Source organism: Strongylocentrotus purpuratus, unplaced genomic scaffold (assembly GCF_000002235.5).
Source record: "Strongylocentrotus purpuratus isolate Spur 01 unplaced genomic scaffold, Spur_5.0 spur5_contig_829, whole genome shotgun sequence".
NCBI classification, from domain to species: Eukaryota; Metazoa; Echinodermata; class Echinoidea; order Camarodonta; family Strongylocentrotidae; genus Strongylocentrotus; species Strongylocentrotus purpuratus.
This window is the reverse complement of record NW_022145534.1, coordinates 57,419-85,115: the sequence shown is the minus strand read 5'-3', so window position 1 is coordinate 85,115 and position 27,697 is coordinate 57,419. Positions and strand designations below refer to the sequence as shown.

At 37.9% G+C, this 27,697-nt stretch overlaps 1 protein-coding gene across 2 annotated transcripts; it reads left to right on the top strand.

Annotated features, from left to right (window-relative positions):
• The first annotated feature begins 3,887 nt into the window (after window positions 1-3,887).
• Window positions 3,888-27,451, top strand: LOC100891533. 2 transcript variants are annotated; one of them, XM_030983389.1, is made up of 5 exons: window positions 3,899-4,285; window positions 9,530-9,862; window positions 10,910-11,053; window positions 13,010-13,101; window positions 25,106-27,451. In XM_030983389.1, exons 1-5 carry the CDS (start codon window positions 4,198-4,200, stop codon window positions 25,229-25,231), a joined length of 783 nt encoding a protein of 260 aa, XP_030839249.1. In that variant the 5' UTR covers window positions 3,899-4,197; the 3' UTR covers window positions 25,232-27,451. The 2 variants fall into 2 exon arrangements, with proteins under 2 accessions (XP_030839255.1, XP_030839249.1); XM_030983395.1 differs by lacking the exon at window positions 10,910-11,053 and having other exon boundaries at window positions 3,888-4,285.
• Window positions 27,452-27,697: the final 246 nt, after the last annotated feature.

The window sequence follows — 27,697 nt, the reverse complement described above, 5'->3', positions numbered from 1 at the left end:
AGTAAGAGGTGGTGTTCGTTAAGAGAAATAATCTTTCTACTAGACAATACCTTTTGGAGTTGTCTACTAAAATCTGACACAATAAAGTAAGATATGGCTAAACGATTGTTAACCGGAGACAGATTTATTTGTTTAATATGCCGCTGCTCATGACTGTATAAAGGACATGTTACACATCATGACTTTTGTGATAATGAAGGAGGACACTTTTTAAGAATTGAGGATTAACACACTCTTCTGTTTAGTATTTCATTCAGGGGCGACAGATAAATTGTCTCGGGAGACCTATAAGTCTAGAGTTGGTGTTCGTTAATAGAAATAATCTTTCTACTAGACAATACCTTTTGGCATTGTCTGCTAAAGTCTGACACAATGAAGTAAGAAATAAGGCTAAAGTAAACGACGTTAATGAAGCCAGTGACCTCCCATAAAGGTAAAATGACCGGGTGGAGTGGCCCTTTACATTTCGTCTGCTGAGAGCCAGGGCGTGACATCCTGAGGTTTTTTTGTTGTTTTGTTTTGTTTTGTTTTGTTTTGTTTTGTTTTGTTTTGTTTTGTTTTGTGTTGTTGTTTTTTTTTTTTTTTGGGGGGGGGGATATTTTTGTTTGAACTAGGATGGAGGGAATGGATGAATAATATTATAAAGGAAGCCAGTGATGTTGAAACACCTGAAAATCCATCTCAGAAGTGCACTCTCATCCCAACCGTAATTGTATCTAGAACCATCCAGTAGACTTCATGGTTACAAACCAAACCATTTACAGCGAATGAGTTTTTTTTTTGTTGAAAGACAAGTCATTTCGTATTGATTGACAGGACATCCTTGAAACCGTGAAAAGAAGGAAATGAAATTGGGCGGGCCACATCAGCCGTAGAAATTATAATCGCTGGAGTTCATCAATCACTCACTGGACACCATAAGTATGAGGGAAAACGAAACAGGGGACGTCAAAGAAAAAGGAGCTGCAACAGTACTGGGGAAAGGTTAATTGGCACCAACAAGCACTAAACAGAGTCATTTGGAGACAGCATGCTGAGGCCTCCATCCTGCTGTGGATCGATAATGGCTGAAAAAAAAAATTAATAAAAAAAGACTGCATTTTCAGCTTCCATACATATACCCTTGAATGTTAATCCTAATGTTCGAGGATATTTCAGAATAAATCATTCCGGACTTAAGTTTGTATCCAAGGAGGAGGAACCTTATTTGTAGTGCATGGCGAGCCCTTCTTGTCTCGGCCCATGAGACAGACTATTTTCGTCACACGGACTCTAATTGGAAGAGTCACATTATGAGGGTTCGTGAGACTGATGGCGGGCCGCAAGACCGTGAGCCCAGGATGTTAACAATACCAGCCTCGCTATGGCCTTTTGACAACTTCTCTTCTGGTACAAAAGACTGATACTGTCGGTATAGACTGTCGGTCTACGGGGATCTATCTTATTATCCTTCATTATTGACTTTTTGTTTAGTGCACTGCCGATGTTAGGTGAGAATCTATAGTATTAATATCATGTCATCAACGACGTTTTCACAACAGGTAATTCTTCCTGATTATAACAGAACACAATGGGGCCATCGTTCCTTCAAAAGGCATTAAAGCACTGGAATTGCCTCCCAAAGAAGGCAGTGAACGTTATATACAACGCGAGTCAACAAGTTAATCATTCTCTAGTCATTTTGGTAAGATGAAAGAAGGAAAGAGAGATAAACACCTCGTATTTATACGGAGAGACAATGCAGTACAAGAGTGGTCTACACTCTTATTTCCACAGCGTCAAATTTCACTCTAAATGGCGTCAGCTGGGAGTCAACTCTATTCCTAGTTAAAGTGACACGGAAAAGGAGTCATCTTGACTCTGAATTGAGTCAATTCTCAGCTGATGCCACACAATCCGAGTCAAATTGATTCGGAATCCGTGTCACTTTAACTAGGAATAGAGTTGACTCCAAGCTGACGCCATTTAGAGTGAATGTTGACGCCGTGGAAATAAGAGTGTATATTGATAATCAACTCCTTTCAATATGTGCATCAACTGAAGAGAAATCGTGATGCGGTACTAGTTGGGGATTATCATAAAATCCTGATATCAAAGATATCAGGTGGGAAGCTTTCTAGAAATAAATACATGGAAACAAAAGCGAATAAACAAACAACAACAAAAACAAAAGTGTTATTTCACCACGGGCGACGCAACTCGTAAGTTACATACACGAAAATGTTGAGGGGGTGGTCCTTTACAAAATAATATCTCGCCCGTTTAGTTGCAACATTTCGCTGTCTCTCTCTCCCTCTCCCTCTCTCTGTCTCTGTCTGTGTCTGTGTCTGTCTCTCTCTCACGCTCTATCACCCTTCACACCTGCACCTCCACCGCCACCAGTCATGACATCGAAACCCGGGATATTAACATCAATTATAACAAGTCACATAAGCCATTTCACAGGAGTCCGATATCACTGTCAGCCACCCATTAATCTTTTATTGATCAATTTCATGACCAGAAGCGGATCTAGAGGGGGGTTTGGGGGGGGGGGGGTTGCAACCCCCCCAAAAAAAAAATCCGAGGACCATTTTTTTAAAATCTTATCTTTTTTTTTAAACTTGTAATTTTATTTTATTCTATTTCTATGTATTTATTTCATTTATTATTATTATTATTATTATTATTATTATTATTATTATTATTTCTTTTTTGGGGGAGGGGGGGGGGTTGGGCGAACAAATGTCACAGAGTCCCTTGCCCTCCCCCCCCCCCCCCATCAGCTTTTTTGAGGACACGGGCCACCGCCGAAGTGACAAGCTAGGCCAGCGTTGCCGATTCTCATCCCCAAAATCCCCACATTAAAAAAAAAAAAAAAATTGGGGGATTGTTGAAGTCTTTGGGGATGAAAAATAAATATTTGGGAATAAAAAATAATATTGAGTTTTATGAAAAACGAATTTGGGGATTTTCTGTCAAAATTTGGCAACTTTGGGGATATTTTAAGTGTCGTTTGGGTGGGGATTTTGTGAAGATTTAACCTGGCAACGCACGCTGAGCTGGGCTGCTCATTATGCTATTTACCTTCCGGTTCCGGAAATGAAAATGCCGATAATAATCTTTTATCATAAACAAAATACTCACAAAATACCAATGCCTAATAATATTTCAGACATATTAGTTCTAATCTAGTTATTTCCTTTTGCTCCATACCGTTCACGGACTGGAGCAAAAGAGATAATCGTTTTCTTAATCACTATCGCCTGAAATAAAAATAAATGGTAATAGACTTACATCTAGTGGCATCCTCCCACAGGCGCGGATCTACGGGGGGGGGGGTTTAGAGGGTTTAAACCCCCCCTTGGGCGGCCCAAAAAAAAAAAAAAAAAAAAAAAAAAAGGAAAAAAAAAGGAGAAAAAAAAAAAAAAAAAAAAAAAAAGAATGCACGCTGGAGAGAAACCCTTTCAAGCGCAAATATTGTGAGAAGATATTCAACTCATCTGGTAACTTAACCAAACACATGATAACTCTGGTTATAACTGTGTATTTAACTGTTACTTGATTTAAAAAGACGTTATCATGCACTGCTTTTTATGGTCTCCATTGTGTTAATAGATGCCAGGAAAACATCACTTACGAGGTTCAAATAAACACCCAAAAAAAAATCGGCTCGCCGCTTCGCGGCTCGTGGACGATGCTCCGCATCGTCATTATTTTGGTCAACCCCCCCCCCTTAGCAAAAAGCTAGATCCGCCCCTGATGACGCATCCTAAAAAACATGCATTAAAGTACATTTGAATTCCTATTATCAGATTAGCGTCTATGGACTATTTTATGGACGACTCCCAATGTAGTCTTATTATTAAGCTAACAAAAGTTGATCAGGAAATCTGACATTCTTCCGAGAAATAATAGTTCGGCCTCAGTAACGGCTCAGTAACCATACTATAGCACTGCGCGACTACTGTCTCACCTCCCTGGTTGTACTCATTCGAGCGGCAGAAACCTTCGGGTTATTTTCACCCGCCTCTCGCTTGGGCCACAATGGTATGGAAGATATATTCGTCTATCATGGATTGGATAGCGGGTGATATGGTCCTCAAGTAGACTCGGACTAACCCCCTGCAAGTGGGTTTATCTCAAGATTTCCTGTTGGGATTTCCAGCCATCAACGAACAATTCTTTTTTTCATTTTTCCTTCCACTCCACTTGGAAATGTTGTCATCTGAAGGAATTAGAATATCAGTCGTGACTTTCGTCATCCTTATTCTGTCTCAGGATTTTATACAGGTCCATTCGGCAGGTAAGTGGCTAGCAGTGTGATTTGTGATTCCTGTTTTTATGTTATTTCACTATTCTTTAAAGAAATACAACTCAACATGCTACATTGATTGCAGGGTGCTGCTTGGGTGATGAACTTCAAGTATTAGCAACAGCAAGCTTTTCTCTTTAGCCCTAGTGCCATTAAGATACTGGAAAGTCAATAATCGGGCGAGTGGCGTGAGCTACATCCCTCTGGCGAAAAATAATTATGTACCCGTGCGGCGAATTATATTTACACAAACCGAAAGAGAAGATGACTGCATGAAAATCAACAGATAAAGGATGAAATAAAATAATTAGGGATAAACAGAAAGGCATAATCAAAGATAATAAGGAAAGACTAAAGAAGGAAATCGGTAAAGCAATACATGCTGAACCATAGAAACAGTAGTGCACTGAGAAATCAAATAATTGCATGTAGAACGATGTTTTGAAATGGAAAATGCGCTATATAGAAAAGGTTTTTCAAAGTAACAGATTAGAAAATATATTAACATGCAATGGAGGAAGATTAATCAGGATATAAAAAAAAACAACAAGGAAACCTTTGCAGATATGTGGATTAGAGAAAAAGAAAAACGAAAGAAGTAAAAAAAAGAAAGAAAAAAAAAGAAGAAGAGATAAAAGTATGTGTTCATAAGGATACAACATGCATGGGAAGCATTGTGTAGCAACCACTGCAGCGGGGAAGGGTATTCGAGTGTACACGAAGTAGAGCCTCTTCTCCGTAATACGAATATTGTGCACCTTTTGGTATAACAATAAATATTTGTCAATAAAACGACACCCTTGGAGTTATATCTTCATTATATTGTTTATGAGGAGAAATTTTTAGCTCTTCAGTAGTTTGTAGTTTTAACTACCACATTATTTTTGATGACATAGGCATATGAACATCTGACTTAAAGGTGTACATTTGCACTCTCGAATGGATGAGTTAGGCAGCGCTAAATAATCATTAATTTTATCAGACAATATTTGGTGATTTCCCATATTTTTTAAAGGGTTTTCCCTTTCGCTCTTCACATGAAGAAAGGCATCCCGCCACTGGTATCGCCGATTCCGCATTTCGAGAAAGCGTAGCGACCGAGTGAGACGATCTTCTATTTTGACATTATAGCGAAACTTGGCAAAGAAACACTTCAGAGCCATGATAATGGGGCGGAGCTTAAGGTCCACTACAAAAAATAACTTACTTTCAATAGAAGCAGAAAAATCAACCAAACCAACCAAAACAAGTTTAAGAAAGAACGGATAAATTAATAAGAAAGTTATGAATTTTTAATAACATAAAAAACTTTGAAAAATCATTAGACAAATTGGCAGCTCACTCATGAGTCTGTGACGTCATTGCCTCACTACCCGCTAATTGTTTTCGTTATATTGGTAATATAAATTTATAAAATGCACATATAGAGTAATAATTTTTCAGTTAAATCATGAAAAATGTGAATTTGATAAACTATAAACTATATAAAAATCACTGATTATGAATATACGATATTCAGAAAATAGTATCAATTATTCTTCAAAGTTCATAAAATATGTTGTGAAATTTCATGCACGCAATATGATACAAAACTTATAAGCTGGGCAAAGGCATGGGGGAATCAAGTTTTTGGAGATAAAAAGGGAAATTAATTGGATCATAATATACATGTAATTATAAAGCAATTGATTAATATAGTGAGGCAATGACGTCCTAAACTGATAACCAAATTGGCAACTTGTCTAGTGATTTTCTAAGTTCGATAGTTTTTCATACTTTGTAACAAATTCATAACTTCTTTATCCGATTTTACTTAAATTTAATTTGCTCTGTTTCTCTTGGTTTTCTGCATCTATTCAAAGCAAATTATTTTTGGAGTGGGCTTAACCTATAAGTCATTTCATTTCTTTCCCTTTATTTCTGGGTTGACGATCTTCCGAACAGGTTCCCCGGAGCGTATTATATCACATCATTGTATGTGGATTTGCATGCTGTGCCATCTGATGAGTTTCTCTTGACAAATTAAAATGAGATTAAAATATGTTTAACCCTTGCCTAACATTTCATGTCTAACAAAACGTACCAGAAGACATATTAAAAATCTATAAATGAATTATTTTGTACACAACTTGATGATAAAAAAAACCCTGCCGAAATGGATTCCTTAAAAAGATGGATTACTGCTCGACTGGAAATTAAGAAATTAAAAATACATGGTACGTTAAACTTCGTTTAATCCGTTATTTAAAAAACTATTAAAATACTGACACAATTGATAATGATTGTAAAATCCGGCGACGATTTTATTTGTGTCGCTTTTTTTGCGTAACACAAAGTGGTTGAACGATCAGAGTACGAAAACACATTATCCACATTGATTATCATTATAGGCTCTGGAATTTACTGCATTCGATTCGATAGGATTAAAATAGATTCGTTAATTTGTTATTTGATACTGATTTACTAAAAGATTGGTAGCTTTGCAAAATTGTAGAAACTCAGTTCGGAAATTTAGTACTAAAAACGTATGACCCTGTTTATACGAATGTAATTAATCATTACAAAACTTGATTGAATATGGGTAAATTGATTTTCAAAAAAAATCAAACGTGATTCTGAGACTTTGAATCTGATATCGTATTTTTGGACTTACATGCACAAGCCATGTAGGACTCAGAGATTCTTTTTGAGAAAGTTAGAGTTGACTCCACTCAACCAGGTCAACCTTAATCCTTAACTTACTATTGCTTTGTCCAGATAGAACAGGGATATAAAATATATTGGCAGGCAAACGCAAACAAGACGGTAACAAAGAATCCGAAGAAATGAACCAGAATATGATGGTTTTAAAAAAATATGTATATTTTTCATTTCTATGCACTACTTCTAAGATCAAGATGCTGCTTGTAAGTGTCGGCTTGTATGGTGATGTAGATATACAGTAGGCTTGCGGGTGCACCATGTGAGAGAGAGAGACTACACACCCCCAAGAAAGATTACCGAGTCAGAGTCCTTTCCAGGACTCCTCAACCCCCTCTCTCTCTCTCTTTCTCTCTCTCACGTGGTGCACCCGCAAGCCTACTGTATTTCTAAGATCAAGTTCTGTTACGATTTTCTCCCACCGTCATAAGAAAACTAGATGGAATTCGACTGCGCGCAGTCGAAAATGATGCCTCCGTCATAGAGCAATTTTACAAACCAAAACAGAAGACATTTTTCGAATTCAAGTTCAATTGTAATCCATTAACAGGTTCTCAGAATATCGTGATTACAAGCAATTTCTCATATACATATATGACCCTTTGATCTTTGACCTCATGACCCTAAAATCTACTCAGTTCATTGGCTCTGCAAGATGTCCTGAGTTAAATAGTAATCCATCTGTCAGTTCTAATGAGAATGTGTTCACAAGCTATTTTTGCATACATAATGAGCCCATGACCTTTGACCTTTGATCTTATGAACCAAAAATCTACTCAGTTCATTGGCTCTGCAAGTAACATACATGACCTAATTTTGGCAGGAATCCATCAATCGGTTCTTGAGAACGCGATCACGAGCTGTTTTTGCATACATAATGTGCGTTGTGGCCTTTGACCTTTGACCTCATGACCCCAAAATCTAATCAGTTCATCTGCTCTGCAAGTAACATACATGACCTAAGTTTAGCAGCAATCCATCAATCGGTTCTTGAGATAACGCAATCACGAGCTGTTTTTGCATACATAATGTGCGCTGTAGCCTTTGACCTTTGACCTCGTGACCCCAAAATCTAATCACTTCATCGGTTCTGCAAGTAACATACATGACCTAAGTTTGGCAGCAACCCATTACTCGGTTCTTGAGATAACGCGATCACGAGCTGTTTTTGCATACATAATGAGCCCTGTGACCTTTGACCTTTAACCTCATAACCCCAAAATCTAATCAGTTCTTTGACTCTGCAAGATACATACATGACCAAAGTTTGGCAGGAATCCATCAATCGGTTCTTCAGATAACGCGATCACGAGCTGTTTTTGCATACATAATGAGCCCTGTGACCTTTGACCTTTGACATCGTAACCCCAAAATCTAATCAGTTCATCGGCTCTGCAAGATACATACATGACCAAAGTTTGGCAGGAATCCATCAATCGGTTCTTCAGATAACGCGATCACGAGAACGGGACGTACGTACGTACGTACAGACGTACGTACGTACAGACGTACGTACAGACGGACGGACGGACAACCCGAAAACATAATGCCTCCGGCTACTTCGTAACGGAGGCATAAAAAGGGGTGTAATTTTTGTTATGTAAAGCATAAGTATTGCCTTATGGTTCCAACTTTGATACCGGCATGAAATCCTTTAATACATGTAGTATAATAATTCAGTATTGCAATCGGATTTAAACCACATGTTGTCATGCATAAAGGAAACAGCTAGTTGTATTCTCTTTCGTAGAATATACACAATTAATCAAGGTGACCCTCGATCTAGGATAAGCCACGTCAAACCTTGTAAACTTCTAAGTTTGGCTAAAGACAAAATATGTCAATATCCTACTTAAATCTAGACCAGACGATGGGTTTAAGCTCGGCCTTAAAATATTGAGTTTAACAAAGGAAGTTATATATAGACCGAGGTGTTCCCCCCCCCCCCCCACTCAGTGTTATTTAGGGTACGCATAATTATGCGTGTTCCCAGCACCCCCCCCCCCCCCCCTTTTCAGCATAAGTCCCGTGTGTAAAGTCAATACGGGTAGACCTTTTTCTTTTGTTACGAGCCGGAGATTTTAGGAACACGCATGCGGTCCCTCCGTTCCCGGAGTGGAGGGGGGGGGGGGGGGTGTTGCCTAGTCTAAGTTTCTCCTTTGTTTCTAACTCGAGTCACCATGTCGGGTTTAATCAGAAGACATACAGGGGAAAATGCAATCGTTATACAAACATATTTCAGGATTTGTCACCTTTGGTTTTGATAGCGTTCACACGACGTCATGAATAAGGGTTATTATAGTATTGCCAACTAGTTTCCTTCAAGATTTGTCATTTCTTCATGATTTAATTGAACGTACAATTGGTACAAATAGCCCTAGTTTAATAAGTGAGGTTATAATATTCTACATTATCATTATCAATGCCACTATAACACTGCATTACTTTAAATCAACGTCATTATTTCGATTAAACTGCCTTAGAATTATGTTTCAAATTGATTTGAGATCAATAATTTTTCCTCATTTTCCTCAGCCACTTTTATCGAAAGTCAAGAAGGATGGGCGACTGCCGAGTACTCGAACGTCACGCTATACTGCCGGGTGTTCATCTCTGGCGGAACCAGCCCCCACTTTTCATGTGCTACGATCAGCTTCACCAAGAATGAGACGATTATTGAAGAAAACCTGAAATATCTCCGATCTGGCCCGACTTTTGCCGATAACAAGGTCACTTGCACAATGACAATACTTCGTGTCGAATCGGAAGACTCCGGATTGTATGGTTGTTGCTTAACAGACAAGACAACAGGCTCGTGCTACAAGCATCCCACAAAAATGCTGAACGTCATATCACTTCCCACTACAGGTACTTGACAATTTACCTTTTAAGTTTCGAGTATTTTCTTTCAACTTGAAAAAGGAGTAAGAACTAAAAGAATGCACAATATTATTGTAGAAGTATAGCAGAAATATTGAGATGAAAGGAGAAATGAGAAATAGTGAATTTTGATATTTGAATCTCCAACTAGTGCATGGGTAAAAATAAAACGGGGCAACTTGTCTCTAAATCTTTTATCAAACCTGACTTGGGTGGATAAGTTCCCTGTTGATGGTTTTAATCTCTTGTATTGATGAATAGATAGTTGTTTTTCTAGGAATGCTTCATTAAGTTCACTGGGGAATAATAGGAAGACTTGCGGTCTGGAACGAACGATCCGGGGTTTCAAAGCGATTCCTATGCGTTGGAGGCCTTTAGACAGGATAGAGTAGGATTAAGAGACGTGATTTAATAAGTCGTTTTTCTGATTTTTAAAAAAAAGGGGTAAACAAAAAAAGAGAGCTATGCGGACTACTAATAAATTTCAATTGAATAGGCTATGAGTAAGATTAAACCGTACTTGAGAAGTAAATAGCCAAAAAACGTCGAATATTAAGGAAATGGGGAAATTAGAAAAAGAACTTTAAAAGGAATGGCAAATGAAAACTAACATTTATTTATCAAACTTGAAAAACGATAGAAAATTAGGTAACGAAACATGAGGTCTTTATAATTGCAAGAAGATGTCTAACAAACTCTTTGCATACAAGACATAATATCTACCTGATCAAAGAGCCATCATTATCTCGAAACTCCTTCCTGCATGCCTATTGGATACGTGAACTTGAGCAGCTAAATTGCATTCTCACTTGGTCTAAAATAAAGTTGAATATTTAAAATGCACTACTATGTTTTTGTAATAGCAGGTGCAAAAAAAATCCTTTGAACGCCAGCACTCATTGAAATATAGGCAGGCGAAATAGTCAAATTTGCCAGAAAGTATATTGAAATATTTGTGTGAAACTATCCTTATAAAGTCTCGTTTTAGTTTCTTACCATAACATTTCTATGCCGCTCTCTTTCAATTCTTTTTAGTTCAAACCACATTAGAAGTTACGTCAACTGATGCAGCAACATCTGTTTCCACTACAACATTATTCACTGACAACCGTGTTAGCTCAGTGGGTGTGACATACAACAAAGTTACAGCCTCGCCAGAAAATAATTCATCTTTATCGAGTAAGTATAAAGCGCACCCACACACGCGCGCACACGCACACATGACCAACGCACATAAAACTCACGCACCCCGCACGTCCAACCCGCTCCGACAGATTCGTAAACATGGATTGTTGTACATGACGTATGTATTTATGTATATAACGATGTGTGTGGATGTGTTCATAAGAGAGAGAGAGATGAGGGTTGGTGTGCGTGTGAACCTGTGGGCATTATATCACAATATAAATGTAAAGAAAAATTAGAGGAAGAATGATGAATATTGCTAAAATATTTCTTTTTAAAGCTTATCTGCCGTAGTTTACAGGAGGGATTAGACCGCCCTGCACGGTCTCTGAACAGGTGGTTATCTCATCAACTCAGCTCTCAGTTAACATAAGAAAAAGAGGATCATGGGGGACCAATGGTCACCGATTAGGCATTGTTTGTTATATAGAGGGCGCAAGTAGCTATAAGTAGTGCAGTGGGCCTTTAAAGAGTAATAACCACTTTCCTTTGAACTTTAATGATTTTTCAGGATTGATTAGAAATGACGTCAATTTTCTTCTCACAAATAAAATTCATTGACAAATCGACAGGAGAAGCATTGTTACCATTTACCCTACAGAACAAAAGTCAACTGCGGCTACTATATTTTTGTATTTTTGTATTACATAAATCAGAGAGAGAGAGGTTGCGCAGTATTTTGTACAGGTCAACTTTTCCTTATATTTAGTAAACTTCTAATAATAGAATGTGAAAATAAACACAGTTTGCCTTTGTCACAATAATATGATACAATTTTTCTTTATCGATCAAAACCTATATTCAATTTTGTTTTACTAAGCTAGTTGTCTTTCAGGGCTTAGGTGGTACCTAGCTAGTTACCATAGTTACCACTTATACGAAGGTAACTACCTCAATAATTAATTGAGAACTTTAGCTATTGTGTGCCTGCTGGTGGAGTAGACATGGGTGGTGAAATTAGAATTAAGTACAACATAGGCTAGAAGTTTACTAATTTACATAAGTCCTTGTGCAGCGTTGCCAGTCCATTTTTGTCAATCGATTTAATGTCAAATAGAGAATAGAATAAAGCGCTCTCGGGTTCCTTTTCTAGCTCTTTCTTTATTCTGTTTTCCCTTTCTTTCCTATCTATTGTTTTTTCATTACTCGAAGAGCTCTATAGCCTTGTTAAAGTGTTTATAACACTACTTATTGTCTTGTTGTGAATGTATGTTTCGTTGAAAAATGTGCAAGTACAATCATGAATGCACTGTGCAAAATGTTGTTCGATACAAACTCTTCAATGGGGAGAGGGGATGAACAAAGTTGGAAAGGAAATGATTTTCAGAACGGCCACAAAAAGGTCTTTTATTTTTTATTTGGGGTTGAGATGACATTTATCATAAAATGGATTATAATTTGAACAAAAAAGAGTGATAAATAAGTAAGATAACTTTCCTCGGGGAATCCGTAGCACTTAACTAGTCTGCATCATTTAGTGTGTCTGTGGGATTCCTCCTATATACCCTCTCTCTTCCCTTTTCGTGACAAGATTCTTCCAATTCTATGAGATCCTGACCACTCTTGCCCACAAGTAATGAGTTACCCTATATCGACTCTAAATTTGGGGAGAGATTTAGTTGCCAACTGACATAAGTCAAGTTTTATGAATACCAGTTTGACATAGTTGGCAACTAAAGTAGATTTAGTTGACAACTTTAGGGTCCATTAAGCTACCAACTAGGATTCATGAACAGGGCCTATAGTTGCAAACTAAACTTAATGAGGTCTTATGATTACCTGCTAATTCTTAGATCACAACTAGAGAGCAATTCAGTTGCCAAATGGGCTTATAATGTTACGTGAATATGGGCCCTTGGTGTATTATTATTAAAACGGTTTATGATTTGATACTTATACAGATCATCGTTGAGACAATGAACGCAATCATTTTTCTTTCACCTTTTTCAGAATCGGAGAATATCGCTCGCGTCCAGCACACCAACGATTCACTCCATAAAACCATATGGCCGGTGCTTTTTGTGGCAGCATTGATTATTGGGGTAAGTAGTATTTTTGTTTTTAAAATAACGCCCAGCACATTTACAGAGAATGACGAGTTGTAGTTAAAGTGATAACTTGTTTGTGAGCGTTCTAATTTTATTATATTTCCGTTCACTATAATTATGTGGAAGACCGTCATTTTTTGCAATGTCAAATTAAACGAAGACTCAAAATTTATTAATGGCGAGAAATAATCTACAAAATAATGTGAATCAAATTTTGATTTTCATGACCTCATCATTTCCACTTTGAAGAGTTCAAACGCCATTTTTTTTCTTAATCAATTATTGTTCCCAATAATTTCAAGATACAGTTTCTTTCACACTTTGGTCACAATGGTCTAGTACTCGGCATGAATTTAATGTGTGCTACTTAGCGTAAAGATGATATAGAAATATGGGTTTAAACCTATCCAGCTGAGGCCATTGTGTATTCGACCAGCTTTTAGGCAATTTAGTATTCACCTTAAGGGATGTTTTGCCATCGCCTTTCACTCCGAATTGAGCAAACATCTACCAAGTTGGACACATAGTTTCCTAAAGGTTGATGTGACTGTTGGGCTTTGAACTCGATAATTTTTCTACGTTTTAAAGGTGATGGACTGTGAAAATCGCGAGTCAGTCAGCTAGAGTGTGCGTCTATTCTGTTTTAATAAGCCTCTTAAGATTAAAAAAATAAAAAGACGTGTGTGTGCAATCTTATTCTTTTAACCACTTACCACGTACGATTGGATTTGGATTTTTTTCTATAAGATGTAAAGCCAACTGTCTTTCCGGCTCATTGAATTGGATTAGTGTTCAGTGCCCCCCCCCCCCTACCAACCTCGATCAGCACGGCGCCATTTTTATACAGACGCACATACAACAAAGGAGTTAACACAGGGCCTGACGCGGTATTTTAATCCAGGTAGATTAAAAAAAGGAACAGGAAAAAAAGTTGCAAGACAGTGATTAACTTTTAGACGGGGGGGGGGGGGGGGGGTTCATGTACCGTACAAAAAAGAAAGAATCTAAGACCATGATGATGAGAACTTTTATAAATACAAATAAGAGTAGCCGTAAATCAATCTGAAATGGACAACTGCGGATTTGCTCATGACTTTTGTAAGAAATTTGTCAATAATGCACTAAAATCACAGCTCTTAAAGTTGTGGAGTGAGGTCTTTATTTTTGAAGGTTAACTCCCCAGTCGTTTTGAAATCGAGTAAATCATTATGTGGTATATATAGGCTAGATGTAGATCATCCTTTGTCACCCCTAACATTCTTTTGTATTTAACAAACATCTAATGGATTAATAATGTCTGAACCAGCTAGGTTACAGACAGTTATACTTAAAATTTTGCAAATTGGGATATAATACATTTGAATTAATGTCTTCGAGGACAGTTGACCGGCTCGTAATTAGCCCATGGTAGAAAAGAACCCCAAAATATTCACGGACCTTGTAAACATGAAGAGGTCCCACTTTGTGAATTTAAGAATAATCACTTTTAGAGTAATGGAGGTGCTCCACGAATAGCTTTTATATTTCCCCCTTTTGAAAAAAAGGTTCTATCACCCGTATACCATGGAATATAGGGGTAGGGCATGAATAAACCGATAATAAACATTAATGAGCACTAATTCAGTATTTTTTTCAGTTGGTTTGTTAATAGACCGGTTACTAACATATTCAAATGTATGGATCTTTCTTTCCTGGGGACCTAGTGATGATGAATAAATTACTGGACTGGATTCCAGTATTGTTACAATACTTGGAATCCAGTCCGCATACATTGCATGTTGATATGTCGTGCAAGCCTCGAACAAGCTTTCAGCAGGAAGCTGTAATTAATGGAGATCCCGTCCAAGAGGCCCCTTTGAAGTCATCCGTGGCACCGCGCGTCTTTTGTTTCCCATACCGTAATCCCCTTAACCCCCTCCGAAACCGTACAGCTCCCTAGTAGCACTAAGTCTTCCCTTTTCACACACAGCCCAGCCCAGCGAGCACGGCGGCTTTTGCTTTGCCGGCCCGTACTGGGGTGAATAGTGGTGATAACTTGACAACTTCTAGCTTTAAAGATGAAGTTGAGTTCTGGTCATGCGATTGCATTGTGAAAGAAACGGTGTGGAATCGACCAGAAAAGATTTATCATCTAGCATATAAGAATTTGTGTGTATTGCAAGGTTCTGGAATCATCAAAATGATAAGAAATTGGCCAAGTCTTGATGAAGTTACAAACACTGTACACAAAAAGATGTAAATGGGACTACACAAACACGTGTCGTAAAAAACCTACCCCCCGAGTTTTACGATGTACATGACATATTTAGAATATGAAGGCATTTGAAGAGCCATGCTTTTCAGGGAACATGTCTTATCTGATGTTCTTCCACACTTGCATAATAAGAATGACAACGCTCATAAATTATTTTTCACCTCTTCCCAGAACTCAACCTTCTCTTTAAATCAATAAATGCGCAAACATATAACACAATTTCATTTAGTTCTTTAGGAAGATTAACATTTGGACTACCTTCCTAGCTATGTACACATTTCGGAAATTTTCGGAAAATGTAAATAATTAGATGAGAAATCATGATGATGAAAACCTTTTATTTGCTCTAACTCATGATTTCCTCGGTCGATTTCGCTGGCTGAAATGGCAATGTCTTTAGTAGAGCTATCCGAGAACGGAAAAGGCATTTGATGACTAATAGAAAGTTGCATTGGTCATATGTTGTGAATTCTGTATTTTATATGTTATAGCTAAATACATCTTCACTGAACATGACTTTATTTTTCGGTGCCACGCATGGCTTCAAAGCCCGATGCTTGCATATTTTTGCAAAAGAGTGAATAGAAAACTTAGGGAAGCAGATGGCGTTGCGTAACATTTCGTACTATTTGGAATTGCAGAGAGGGACTGTGTATTGATATGGACAGCTGTTGATGGAAATGATGCCTGGAGAGGGTTACATTTCTTTTTGTTAAGCCAGGTTAATCTTGAATATTTTTCCCTCGGAAAATTCTTTCGAGACGATATCTCCATTCATTACAGCTTCCTGCTTTCAGGTTGTCAAGAACAACCTTTGTATGAAAATATTCATAACATTTGAATATGTTGGTTAACCGGTCTGCATGTGCTTAGATTGTATTTCCAAACTGGCCTCTTGCGCACACTTTCCCTCACGCAGTCTACCCAAACCGGCCATGAATGATTCGTTGCGGAGAAGATGAAACTGGGCGTATCCTCTTAACTTCTTATAAGGCTTACGCTATACTTAATAGTTCGTAAGCATATCAAGAATACAATACGTGGTAAAATATGTTGGGAGTTAGAATTGACTACGTTGAAAGGGGGCAGATCCGTGATTATGATTAAATTATTCACAGGATCATGATTTAGGAAACCCCATTAGCCTTCTCAAGGGGGCCGTTACTCGAAACGGTCATAAGTCTAAGGGTACGTTTATCAACTCCTTTCTAGCATAATAAATCAGCGTTTTCAAACGTAATTCCGGCAAATTTGCATGTTGATAAACGCAGACACATTTAGGCATACGTCTTTACATAATTATGTGCATATTGAAACGCCGAAAAAGTGCGTTTTGATACCTACTATGAGCTAGAATGACGTTTCTGAGAGATGATTAAACGCAAAGCTGTTCAATATGTTTCGGACCTTCCCAGGCTAATTTCCGGTTCGGAGAAAAAGCGCGCGCCATGCGCTGTGTCATGTTGTACAAGCATGCCTACGTCCATTGTTAACGTTTGTTTACGTATAATGCGATTCAATACAATTCAATTTTATTTCTGTTTCCAACAAAATATTACAAATCAATTATAATCTTTACAACATTTAAGGAATGATTCAACTATATTGAGTGTATTGTCATCGCGTGCACATGCCAGCTATACGCCTAAAACTACAAGAAGATCGAAAAATCACGTTCGTATACTGCGTTTCTATATACTTCATAATTATATGTATAGAAATGCTGTTTTTGAGTGGCAAAAGTTGATAAACGCACCCTTAGTTCGCGGACATCCCATAGAAATGCGTGTTTGTAAAATATTCTATAACACACATATCAATGGGAAGTCCAAGAAGTTAGAACTTTGTGGGTTTCAAGTAACGGCCCACAGGCTCTCTCTGTGGGGTGAGAGCAAACACAATAAGTCATAAGAATCCGCATATATTGCATTCAATTATATGATATTGGCTTCTGTATATAGTGCTCATAATTATCATCCACCACAAGAGGTACCAAAAGCCCTCTAATCTGACACTGGCTTACGACAAGCTACCGATTTAAGAGCTCACAATATTCATAGAACTTCTTTATTACACCGTGGGGAAGAGTGGGAGATGGACATTAATGTCTTGCAAAAGGACATTAGTGCCGTACTGGGGCTCGAACCAACGACTTTACATAATCTATTCAAGTGTGACGACTATACGATCGACACCTCTACAGTTTTTGCTCTTGGGTTTATTAAAAGCATGGACCTAGGTTTTTAGGTCCAAGGTTAAAGATTGATTTCGGATATAAAGGACTGCGGGGGAGGGCAGTCATCTTGCCGTCTGCTATTCATAGAAAGAACATTAATTGTCCCACCAGAGATAAGAACGGTCGGCATCAATGACCATCAGACAGCACTTTGAGAATTCGGAACAACCAGGGAGGTCATCTTCCTGGAGCGACACAACAGTGCGTGAGTAATATCATAGTCTTGGGTATCCCTTTATGCCCAAGTGGAGACGAATAAAAGGAGGCAGGGACGGGAGAGGGGACCCGTACAAAGGAAGAGTGAATAGTTACATAATTATATCCCCATCCCATTCCATGATTGACATGGGCATTCAATAGAATGTGTCCAAGCAGTTGTCTTCAAGATTCTAAGGATATTATGGTGATCTTACTCAGTGGCATACTAGTGTGGGAACATGTAGACTTATATTAAAGAGGCACCGGCACCTTGGTGGGGTGGTCTTTTTGTGTGGATGATATGTAAATTAGAAGTTCATTCATTGATAAGGATGGGGTGGTGTATAAAGGAGGTCATAGTGTCTTCTTTTCAGGTTCATTTTCTCTTTTAATCTCCCTTTTTCTTCTTCTTTTTTGTTGTTGTTGTTGGGGGGGGGGGGGTTGTTTGTGAGGGCTTAGTTTCCCTGCCCCTTTAACTACCTCATTGATCTTACTTTGTTTCAATAAGGACAGCCTGCCATGAGTGAATATCTTTATTCAAGAACATTAAGTGAAGAGAGCCTATTCACAACTTAAAAAAGAGCTTTAGGCCTACCCATCTTAAATCCACTTTTATTCTCAGAATGATAAAAATGGCAACATTAGGGATTCTGTAGGACCCTTCACAATCAGAGAGTTTTAAGGAGGATCGACAAAATGCTTAGAAACTTTGTGCATGTGTCAATAATTCCTCTCACTCTATTACGCCTCTTATCTTTTAAAGTAGATATTCATTGATTTTAAATCTAGCTTTATTTTCATTATTGCAAAGTTGAAACTTTGATTCGACAAGGTTATCAAAATTCAATGCTTGGAAACATTCGAAGTAATGATTATTATAAATTACAAAACGCTTAAATACAGCCCCGGCATAGCACCTGAATAGCTCTCCGAACGCTGCTGAGATGTGTGAGATCACAACAGGGACATGATTTGCACAAGCAGACGATGTCCCATGACATCTCACACTTTTTCAGTGCCTGTGTTTTCATCTTCTCTTGAGTTCTTTCTCTTACTTCACTACCGTCAGGCTAAATGTATAATATATTGCCTCACTCTAAACCCCGCGCATGTTTTTATTTTGATGACAAATGCAGCGATACAAAAATAAAGGAATCTGTCGCTTGTAAACAAAATAAGACGCCATTGTATATTCAGCTGCAGACACCGCGGTATGTTCGGCGTTTTAAGAGGGAACAAATGCCGTCCTTAATATCAATCCGGGGGCTTTTCAATTTGAAAGTCTGGTTTCTTTGATTGTTAATTAACCCCTATCCTGTGTATTTACAAGTAAAAGATTTTAGTTATCAGAATCGGGTCATGTCCCCTTTTGATCGGTTTGACGTGCCAGTACATTTATATACACTAAACTCATTATAATTTGACAAATGATAGCTTTGCAATTATGTTCATTCTTTATGGGATGTCGTCTGCTTGGGCAGTATTGGTCCCTGTTGTGACGTCATTAAAACATCGTTATTTTTCTGGCGAATCTCTCGTATATCCCAGCTGCTATGGAGGTGGTTGTATTTTTATTTTTATAAATCACCCGATATGTAGCTGACCTCAAACTTGTACGATGGCCATCTGTTAGCTTACCAGTTACTAGTGATACATTAGTTGACATATTTGTGATTTTCTTTGAATTTCACCTTTAAGTAATCCTGACGCCATTTACAAGTAAATATGAGGACTGCACGTGCACGTTTAGCATGTGTGTGCAATAAATTAGACACATTTCCAAACGGAATCAATATGCCCAAGGACATGCACACTGTTTGAAAATTAATGCAACAAAAAAAAAAAGTTTAGGATAATAATGGATCACACTAATTTTCTGCAAATGTACGCCTACTTTATGCCAAACTTAAAGAAGAAGATATTTTGCCATTTTGTAGTACCATAACTACCATTAAGTAAACGATCATTATTATTGTTGAAACCGTTACTTAAGTTGGTCACAATCATAATTGCTTAAGTTGATCGGAAAAAAACAGTTATAATTGTACTGGGTACTTTCACGAATATTTATTTAGCAATATATCAATAATATTCTGGGTTTATAAAGCGCTTAAAAGTAAAGGCCAGTTTTGGAAACGCCCCCCTCTCAAAAAATAAATGGAAGCTCTTATTACCAATCATGTGAATAAATATATGTTTTGACTAATAAGTGACGATAAAAATTTTGCCGGGAAACCGCCAAACTAATTGATATATTTGGTAAATTAATATATCTATCCGGACTGGATATATATATATATAGGGTAGTCCCATATACATCTATCTGTGTACAGTACAAGGGCGTCAATCAGGGGGGGGGAGGGGGACACGACCCCCACGATTTTTCCAAGGGGGGACATCGTATCAAACGTCCCCGATGTTTTGTCAGAACAGAAGGGAGACCACCCATTTTGACCCCCATTTTGATTTTGATTTTGATTTTTTGTTTAACTTAGTGCTCACATTACCCCCCCCCCCCCCCGCTTATTCATCGGCTGGCTGATTCCCCACTAAATATTTTTCTCATTTTCTCACGAACTGGATATAGAAAAGAAAAAAAATAGTGCCCACTCCCCCCCCCCCCGCTTAAACAAATTTGACTAATTAGTTAATCAATAATAATAATAATAATAATAATATGAACAAAAACCATGAAACAGAGTGTGTATATTTATATGAACAACAAACATTCCTAGGACCTACGCTACCTACCCTTCCCATCCCCTAGATTAATTTAATTATAGTTTATTGAAGGGTCCAGTTTCATAAAATAAAATATACTTATAATACAGATTACAGTTAGACCTTTAAACTACATGCTACATTTACTATTTTCTTGGTATATGGATTCATTGTTTACTTCTTTGTTAAACAATCCAAAGTTACCTAATTTTCGAACATTAAGGGGCAAGTCATTATATAACTTTACCACCACGATATAGAAAAGTACGGTTGCAATTTTGTGTATTCAGCCTAAAATATAGGTAGGTTCACCTTGATTATCTTGAGCAGCTTTCTTATCATTGAAAAATAATTTTCTCCTGCAAATAATGTACAGCATCATCGTGCAGAATGTTGTACATTAAATGAGATTAAGTCTCCCACCCTAGAATATCATGAATTTCGTGCAAAGATCTATGTTCTAAAACACTTATTTTCCAAATAAGTGTTGTGTTGGGATCGGTGTATTGGTTATTGGCAGTAGGAGAGGTACATGGAATGAAGCAGCGAGGAGAGACTTCCGGAGTCATATGAGAGTATTTATCATCTCCAAACTTTGAAGAATCAAATCAGTCACATCATTATGAACTTCCAAATTAGGTAAAACACAAAAAGAAGAGAGAGCTAGCTAGAGAGAAAATCGTGCGGGCCGATATTTCGCTCAGTGGGGGGGGGGGGGGGGGGGGCATATGGAAACGTTGTATCATCCGCTCAATATCTGACTTGCGTGCATAGAAGAAATAAGCATTTTTCCATGAAAAAGTGAAGTTTTCTAAAATGTGCGTTTCTTTCCAGCATTGGGGCGCCCGGAAGTCACTCGGGTAACATTTCATAAAGTATAATATAAAAAGACCATATGCAAATTTTCTGTACTTTTGTCGGAAAAAATACATTTATCCAGCACAATGTCGTCTCTTTTTGCGTTGGAGAAGAGCAAATAGCGAGTTTTAATCACACTTTGGCCGCTCTCGCAAGCTCTCACTCGTTTCACTGTGGTCAAGAGACTTTGGGGCAAGCGGTTAATGAAAATACTAATCGTTAGCTTTCTTCTGGTATCAAACTTATTTTGATTGATTGTATAATTTTGTCGGAATAAAGGAAACAAAAAGGCTCGACCGATAACTTATCAGCGTCTGAATTGACATTTTGACCTTGAATTCCCTGATGCAAGCGCACTAAATAAATGACGTCATCTTCGCTAAATCGGTGTCTTTTATCGTAAAATGCGACACTTTCACGATGTTTATACATCTTTTTTTAATTATTAATAAGATATAACATATTTTTTCTGATATCACTGAAGTTTGGGTTTTGTTTAATGAGTAATTTTAAAATAAGACCCATTTTACTGTTTTAATTTACTGGATCGTACCATTAAAGTCGCAGGGTAGAAAGATGCATTTTCCAACCGCGCCAAATTTAATTAACGTTCCGACATTCTGTTAAATGGGTTCGTGTTGTTAAGAATCCACTGCTTTCTACTCCAACAAACGTCGTTTATCAACTAAATTATTCAAATTTATGGATGCTTCCTAGCTTCCCAGGTGTTTGTGTTGCTGTTGAAGCATTTCATTCACCTACTATCATGCTTTGTACTCCAATTGCCAGAACGCAAATATCATTTTGGTTTTATAGTTTCATCGGAGTCGTTTATCAACTATATGTATTCAAATTTATGAATGCTTCCTCCCCAGGTGTTTGTGGTGTTTATGCATTTCATTCACCTGTTATTATTCTTTGTACTCCAATTGTTAGAATACAAAATGCATTTTGGTTTTATAGTTCCATGCAATAAGTAAGTCAATAAAAGAGTATGTTCTGCACAATAAAAACAATGTGTGTCCCTATTGTACAATGTAATGTGTCCCCTCATTTTGTAATAGTTAATTTACCCATTCACATAATGGAACTACCTGCCCGATGAAGCCAGTGGCCTATGACCCCTGAGCACTCAACACCGTGTGGGAGTCAGTTCGTGATCAAATTCTTTTATGAGACAAATACAAGCAAACGTTTCCATATGGGGGGGGGGGGGGGGGGGGGGGGGGGGGTGGGGGAGGGTGTGAGAACAATTTTTTTTTTTTGAGGGGGGGGGGGGGGGGTTAACCCTAAAACACCCCCTGCTAAAGGTACAAAGACATGAGTGAGGGCCACCATAACAAAGGCATAAAGGAGCCCGCCAGAAAATGGACTACTTGATAGTTTTATCTATGGGGCTTAAACATAACAGAGGTGGTCTTTCCTGAGAAGCGGATTGTGAATGCACTTGGTCTTTCTATGACGAAGGATTATACAGATATAAACTTGGCTTTTAAGTGCATCTCAAACTGGGCAGCTAGGCAGGGTATAAATAATTATGAGGGTACTCCATTTCCTAAATACTATCTGCGCATGGGCAGATAAAGGTCATTTCTGATAAAATTGTAAAACGCACCGAGATTAATACGTGCTCATGTTAGGTAATCATTAGGGACTTTTAGATTCTGCACGACGAGAACGTGGACTGCAATGTGACGTCCTTTTAAGGCACTGACAGTGACGTCACATTGCCTTAAAAGGGCAGTCCACGTTCTCGTCGTGCAGAATCTAAAAGTCCCTACTAGTCATGTGTGCACCTACGGTACATTATTATGATACAAGAGGACAAACAAAAGCTTTTCATGAAGCACATACATGACTTTGGCATTGATTATTCTAAAATACACAAAGTGGAACTTTTCCATGAGTAAAAGATCTGTAGAAATTTGGGGTCATTTGACCCATGTGCTAACTACGAAATGGTCTATTAACTTGGCTTTGGGACAATATTACATGACATTTTCTTCCAGCACGATTTTGTAATTTCGGTAACATGTTCAGCTGCGTTTTGCTCGCGGAGGACCATATCAATCATGGGTGTCGATCCCGGGGGTGATGGGGGGATATATCCCCCCAATATTTGAGGTGGGGGGATGGCCTGTACAATCATCCCCCCCCCCAATAATTCACCATCAACAACAACAAAAAAAAGAAGAGAAAAATAAATGATGAGAGCCCGATTAGAGTAGTTAATGGTTATTGCTCGCAAGATGACCATCAATATTCACATTTTGCTATCTCATTTTCATAATACATACATTATATACCAAGTAAATGAGACAACCGTATATGAGACAAGAATAAATTGAATTCTCACTCATACGGCTTCTTCAGGAATTGATAAATTTATTCAATTTGTTCAATCAACAGCATCATAGAAATGCATTGCGCAAATGCAAAGACGCAGCGTTAAAAAGCGAAAAGTAGCAATCTGCAATGCACATCAGACAATCCTGGACAGTGTAAACATAGCTGAACTCTGTGACGAACTCGTGATGAGATAGGAGACAAGGAGAAAGCTTCCGCGCTTCGCGCGGGGGCGGGGGAAACTGAATTCAGACAAGGATTAAGAGTCGAGAATGGTACATCGAATCGTCTTCTTTATTTATAAATCTAAAGAACGTCAGAGCTTCCGCGCTACGCGCGGAGGAAGGGGAACTTGATTCAAACAAAGATGAAGAGTCGAGAACGGTCCAACGAATCGTCCTCTTTCTCTAATAATTTAATGAAACGTCAAACTTCCGCGCTTCGCGGGGGAGGGGGAAATTCCCCTCGATCCCTGCACCCAACCCCCTAGGGAGCGCGCTTCGCGTGCTCACTACCGCCCCCTCCCTAAAATGAAATCCTGGCTACGCGCTTGGGGAGGGGGTGCAAACTGCCACACGCTTCTATCTCTTGGTTGATTTGATCCATTGCCGAAAATATTTTGGCACCTATCATCCCCCCAACCACGGATACAAATCGACACCCTTGATATCAATGGATAAAAATTATCTCTTTTAAAATTAATCTTTAGAATTATAATATATGAGTAGAATTCATAGTCTCATGTATATTGATAGCCACTCCTTCGCCGTGTCTATTACGATCTTTCCTAATCACACAATAATTATCAATTTTGATTTATATCAATTGAACACTGTCATCAAATCTAGTCTCATTTTAAGCTATTATATGAATTTTATTTCTGGACAATATATTTCTTACCTCATAAAAGTGTTTTAATAAACTTACAAGATTTAATTGGGTGCGATTAAGGCCATCATTTCCGAGGCATTCTAAATCAACTGATACACATTTACATTGCTATCTCTCTATAGACTACTTCTGGTGAAGTAGTATACAATATTATTGTTTTTTCATAATAAAAAGGTATATGAACATTCAACGTTTCGACACCCAACCTGGAAAACACTCCGAAGGATCGTTGCATTGTTTATCTGTGACATCAGAACAAGAAGTATACGAGTCCATTTATTACAACTTGTACATTCCAGCCTTTGTGTTTTGCCCTTATAATACTTTACCACATAATCCCCTTTATGTTCCGCCCTTACTAGTTTACCACATAGTAATCATTTCCTTATTTTAAAAGTGAAAATAAAAATGGAACTATCATCACCAATTATCATCATCACCAATACCATCATTATAACTGATTACTTTCATTCCCCCTCTTTTGTCAAAAATAGATTTTGGTGCTTTTCGGGATGCGTTACTTACGAAAGAAACGAGCAGACGAATCGTTACCCGGAAGCGTTACAGACGTCAACGTCTACCATTCGATCGATTCCGATAAGGAGGTGGAGAAAGGATGACGTCACAATTAACATCAGAACCATCCACAATGAGCAGAGATCCCTTCACTCATCTATAGGGTCACAAACATTTCAAACTCATCAGTTGCTGAATTGCCTGAGTAACTAAATTTTTCTGACTAACCGGGGATGTCATGATAGTTATGATATTTATTATATATATATTATATATATACTTATATATACACACAACTGAGAATTTATTTATTTCAAATTACAGCCCTATGCTTGACAATTGGTGATATTTGAAAATATTTGTGACAGTGTAAAAATCATATTAAGGAGTTTTAAAGAAGTTTTATTTATGTATGGATATTCATTCATTTAAGTTCAATATTAAAGGCAACATTTTGTTGTTCCTGCGTGCAAACTTTGTATTGAGTAATTGAATGTCATATCTGTGTATTGACTAAACAGTAATTACGTTTGTTACTGTCACAAGCTATTTTTTTTTAAAGAGGCAACAACACTCGGAGAATTTTATTACAAATTACCTTTCATCCTCTCATTTGCTAAAAGATTATAGGAAGCAATTTTGTATACAGGGGAGATCAACAGATTGGAAAATATCTAATGAAATTAACACAATATTTGTATATGATTTAATCTTGTACTGTGATGAGAAACAGTCAAAAGTTATGGAAGTTGTTAACACTTTACGCCGAGTGACCATGGGCCATGGGTCTCTTTCGTGAAGAGTATGTAGAAATTGCTACAGATGCATGTTAAGGCAGAAAATGCAGTATGTTTTGTTAGCCATCGTTTGGTTTGAACACTTTTGATCCCTTGGCGAGTCACACACGAGGCGTCAGTGACTGACGCTGTCTTTGACGCACCTTGTGAGAGTGTATGACGCAAAGGGTGAACAGAAAATGAACAGTGTTTTTTTACCATTGCTGCTGATCTGCAGAACCAACAGCAATATCGCCACCACCACCACCACCGCCACCACCACCTCCCCCACCACCACTACCATATTGCCATTATTATGCACCCTCATCATGCACAATAGCTAACGCCATCCCCATAATCACGCCACCCGCACCACCATGCACCAACGTGCTCAATCATACAATCATCACCATCCCCGCCACTAACACCACCACCATGCACAATCATGTCATGCACCTTCAAAAGTGCACCACCCCCCCCCCCCGCGCCCAACTGACACCACCACCATGCACAATCACCACCATCGCTACCACCACCTCCCCGCCTCCTTCACAACCGGTCACCATTACGCCACACTCATGCATCATCATCACCACCACCACCACCACCATCACCACCACCACCACCACCACCATTACTGAACGTATGTACACACACGAATGTCATATTATCTCTATTTATATCTTTTTTAAACTTGACAAGCTTATTTTATTTCGAACAAAGACAATTATATCGCCGATGACAATAACTATTTTGTTGGTAAAATGTATGCACATCGCACAGGCACATTAAAAATAAACATTATAAAGTTTTACAGGAGAAAGGCATGAACTTTTGACATGATTCATGATAATTGTTATTGACAAGAATTACTGTAGCAAGTACTGCCTTTTTTCAATGCCCCCATCTGCAGATCCTAAGAATTATTCTTTGCTGTTGCAAACAAACTCGAATTCTTCAATGACAGCTCATCATTTAAAATAATGTTAACTAAGCGGTGTATGAAAAATGTGAAAAAAGTGTTTAAAAAAAATAACAGTACTCTAATGACACCGTAATTTTGTATAATTGATATACTTGCGTAAACTTGCTATATAGCACGGTGCCTTATTATGGCGGAGGTGTATTTAAGATATGTAACATAATATATACAAACATAAACAATGTTATGAATTTGTTTTTGAATTCTTTCTTGAAATAGTGTATCAAATTACACACAGGTGTATATTTTATATCCAAGTGTGTATGTATGTCATTGTGTATATATCATTATCGATCAAATAAATTTATCGTATGATCGTCGAGAGCCTCCGCTGTCGTGAGTTACATTATAAGTCACCCTTTTAAAACGTAGTACAATACTGGCTATCACTGGTCCTGACCATATTGGAGCATTTTACTTTAACTGGGTGAGTAAAAATAATTTTAAAAAACGCCTCGATATGCTAGAAGTTGTCAATGTGAATAATTTAACTTCAGTTCTTTTTTTGATACTATGTGAGTTTCTTGAAATACAAATTGTTCACTATCAGTCCATGAGTTTATAATTTAAAAAAAAACACTGTCATAGAATATTTGTTTACAACAAAAACTGCATTAAACATTAGTATGATTGTTAATTTAGTAATACTGAAGTAACAACGTGAATGATGTTCGAATTGTATTTTTTCCTGAAGAATAGGAAAATCATACAGATTCGCTCATTTGCCGACACCATGTATGGATTTTCCTCACGACAAAGTTCGGGCTTGTGCGCAGCGTAAAGTTTATGTAATTGTTATTCTGACGGTTTAC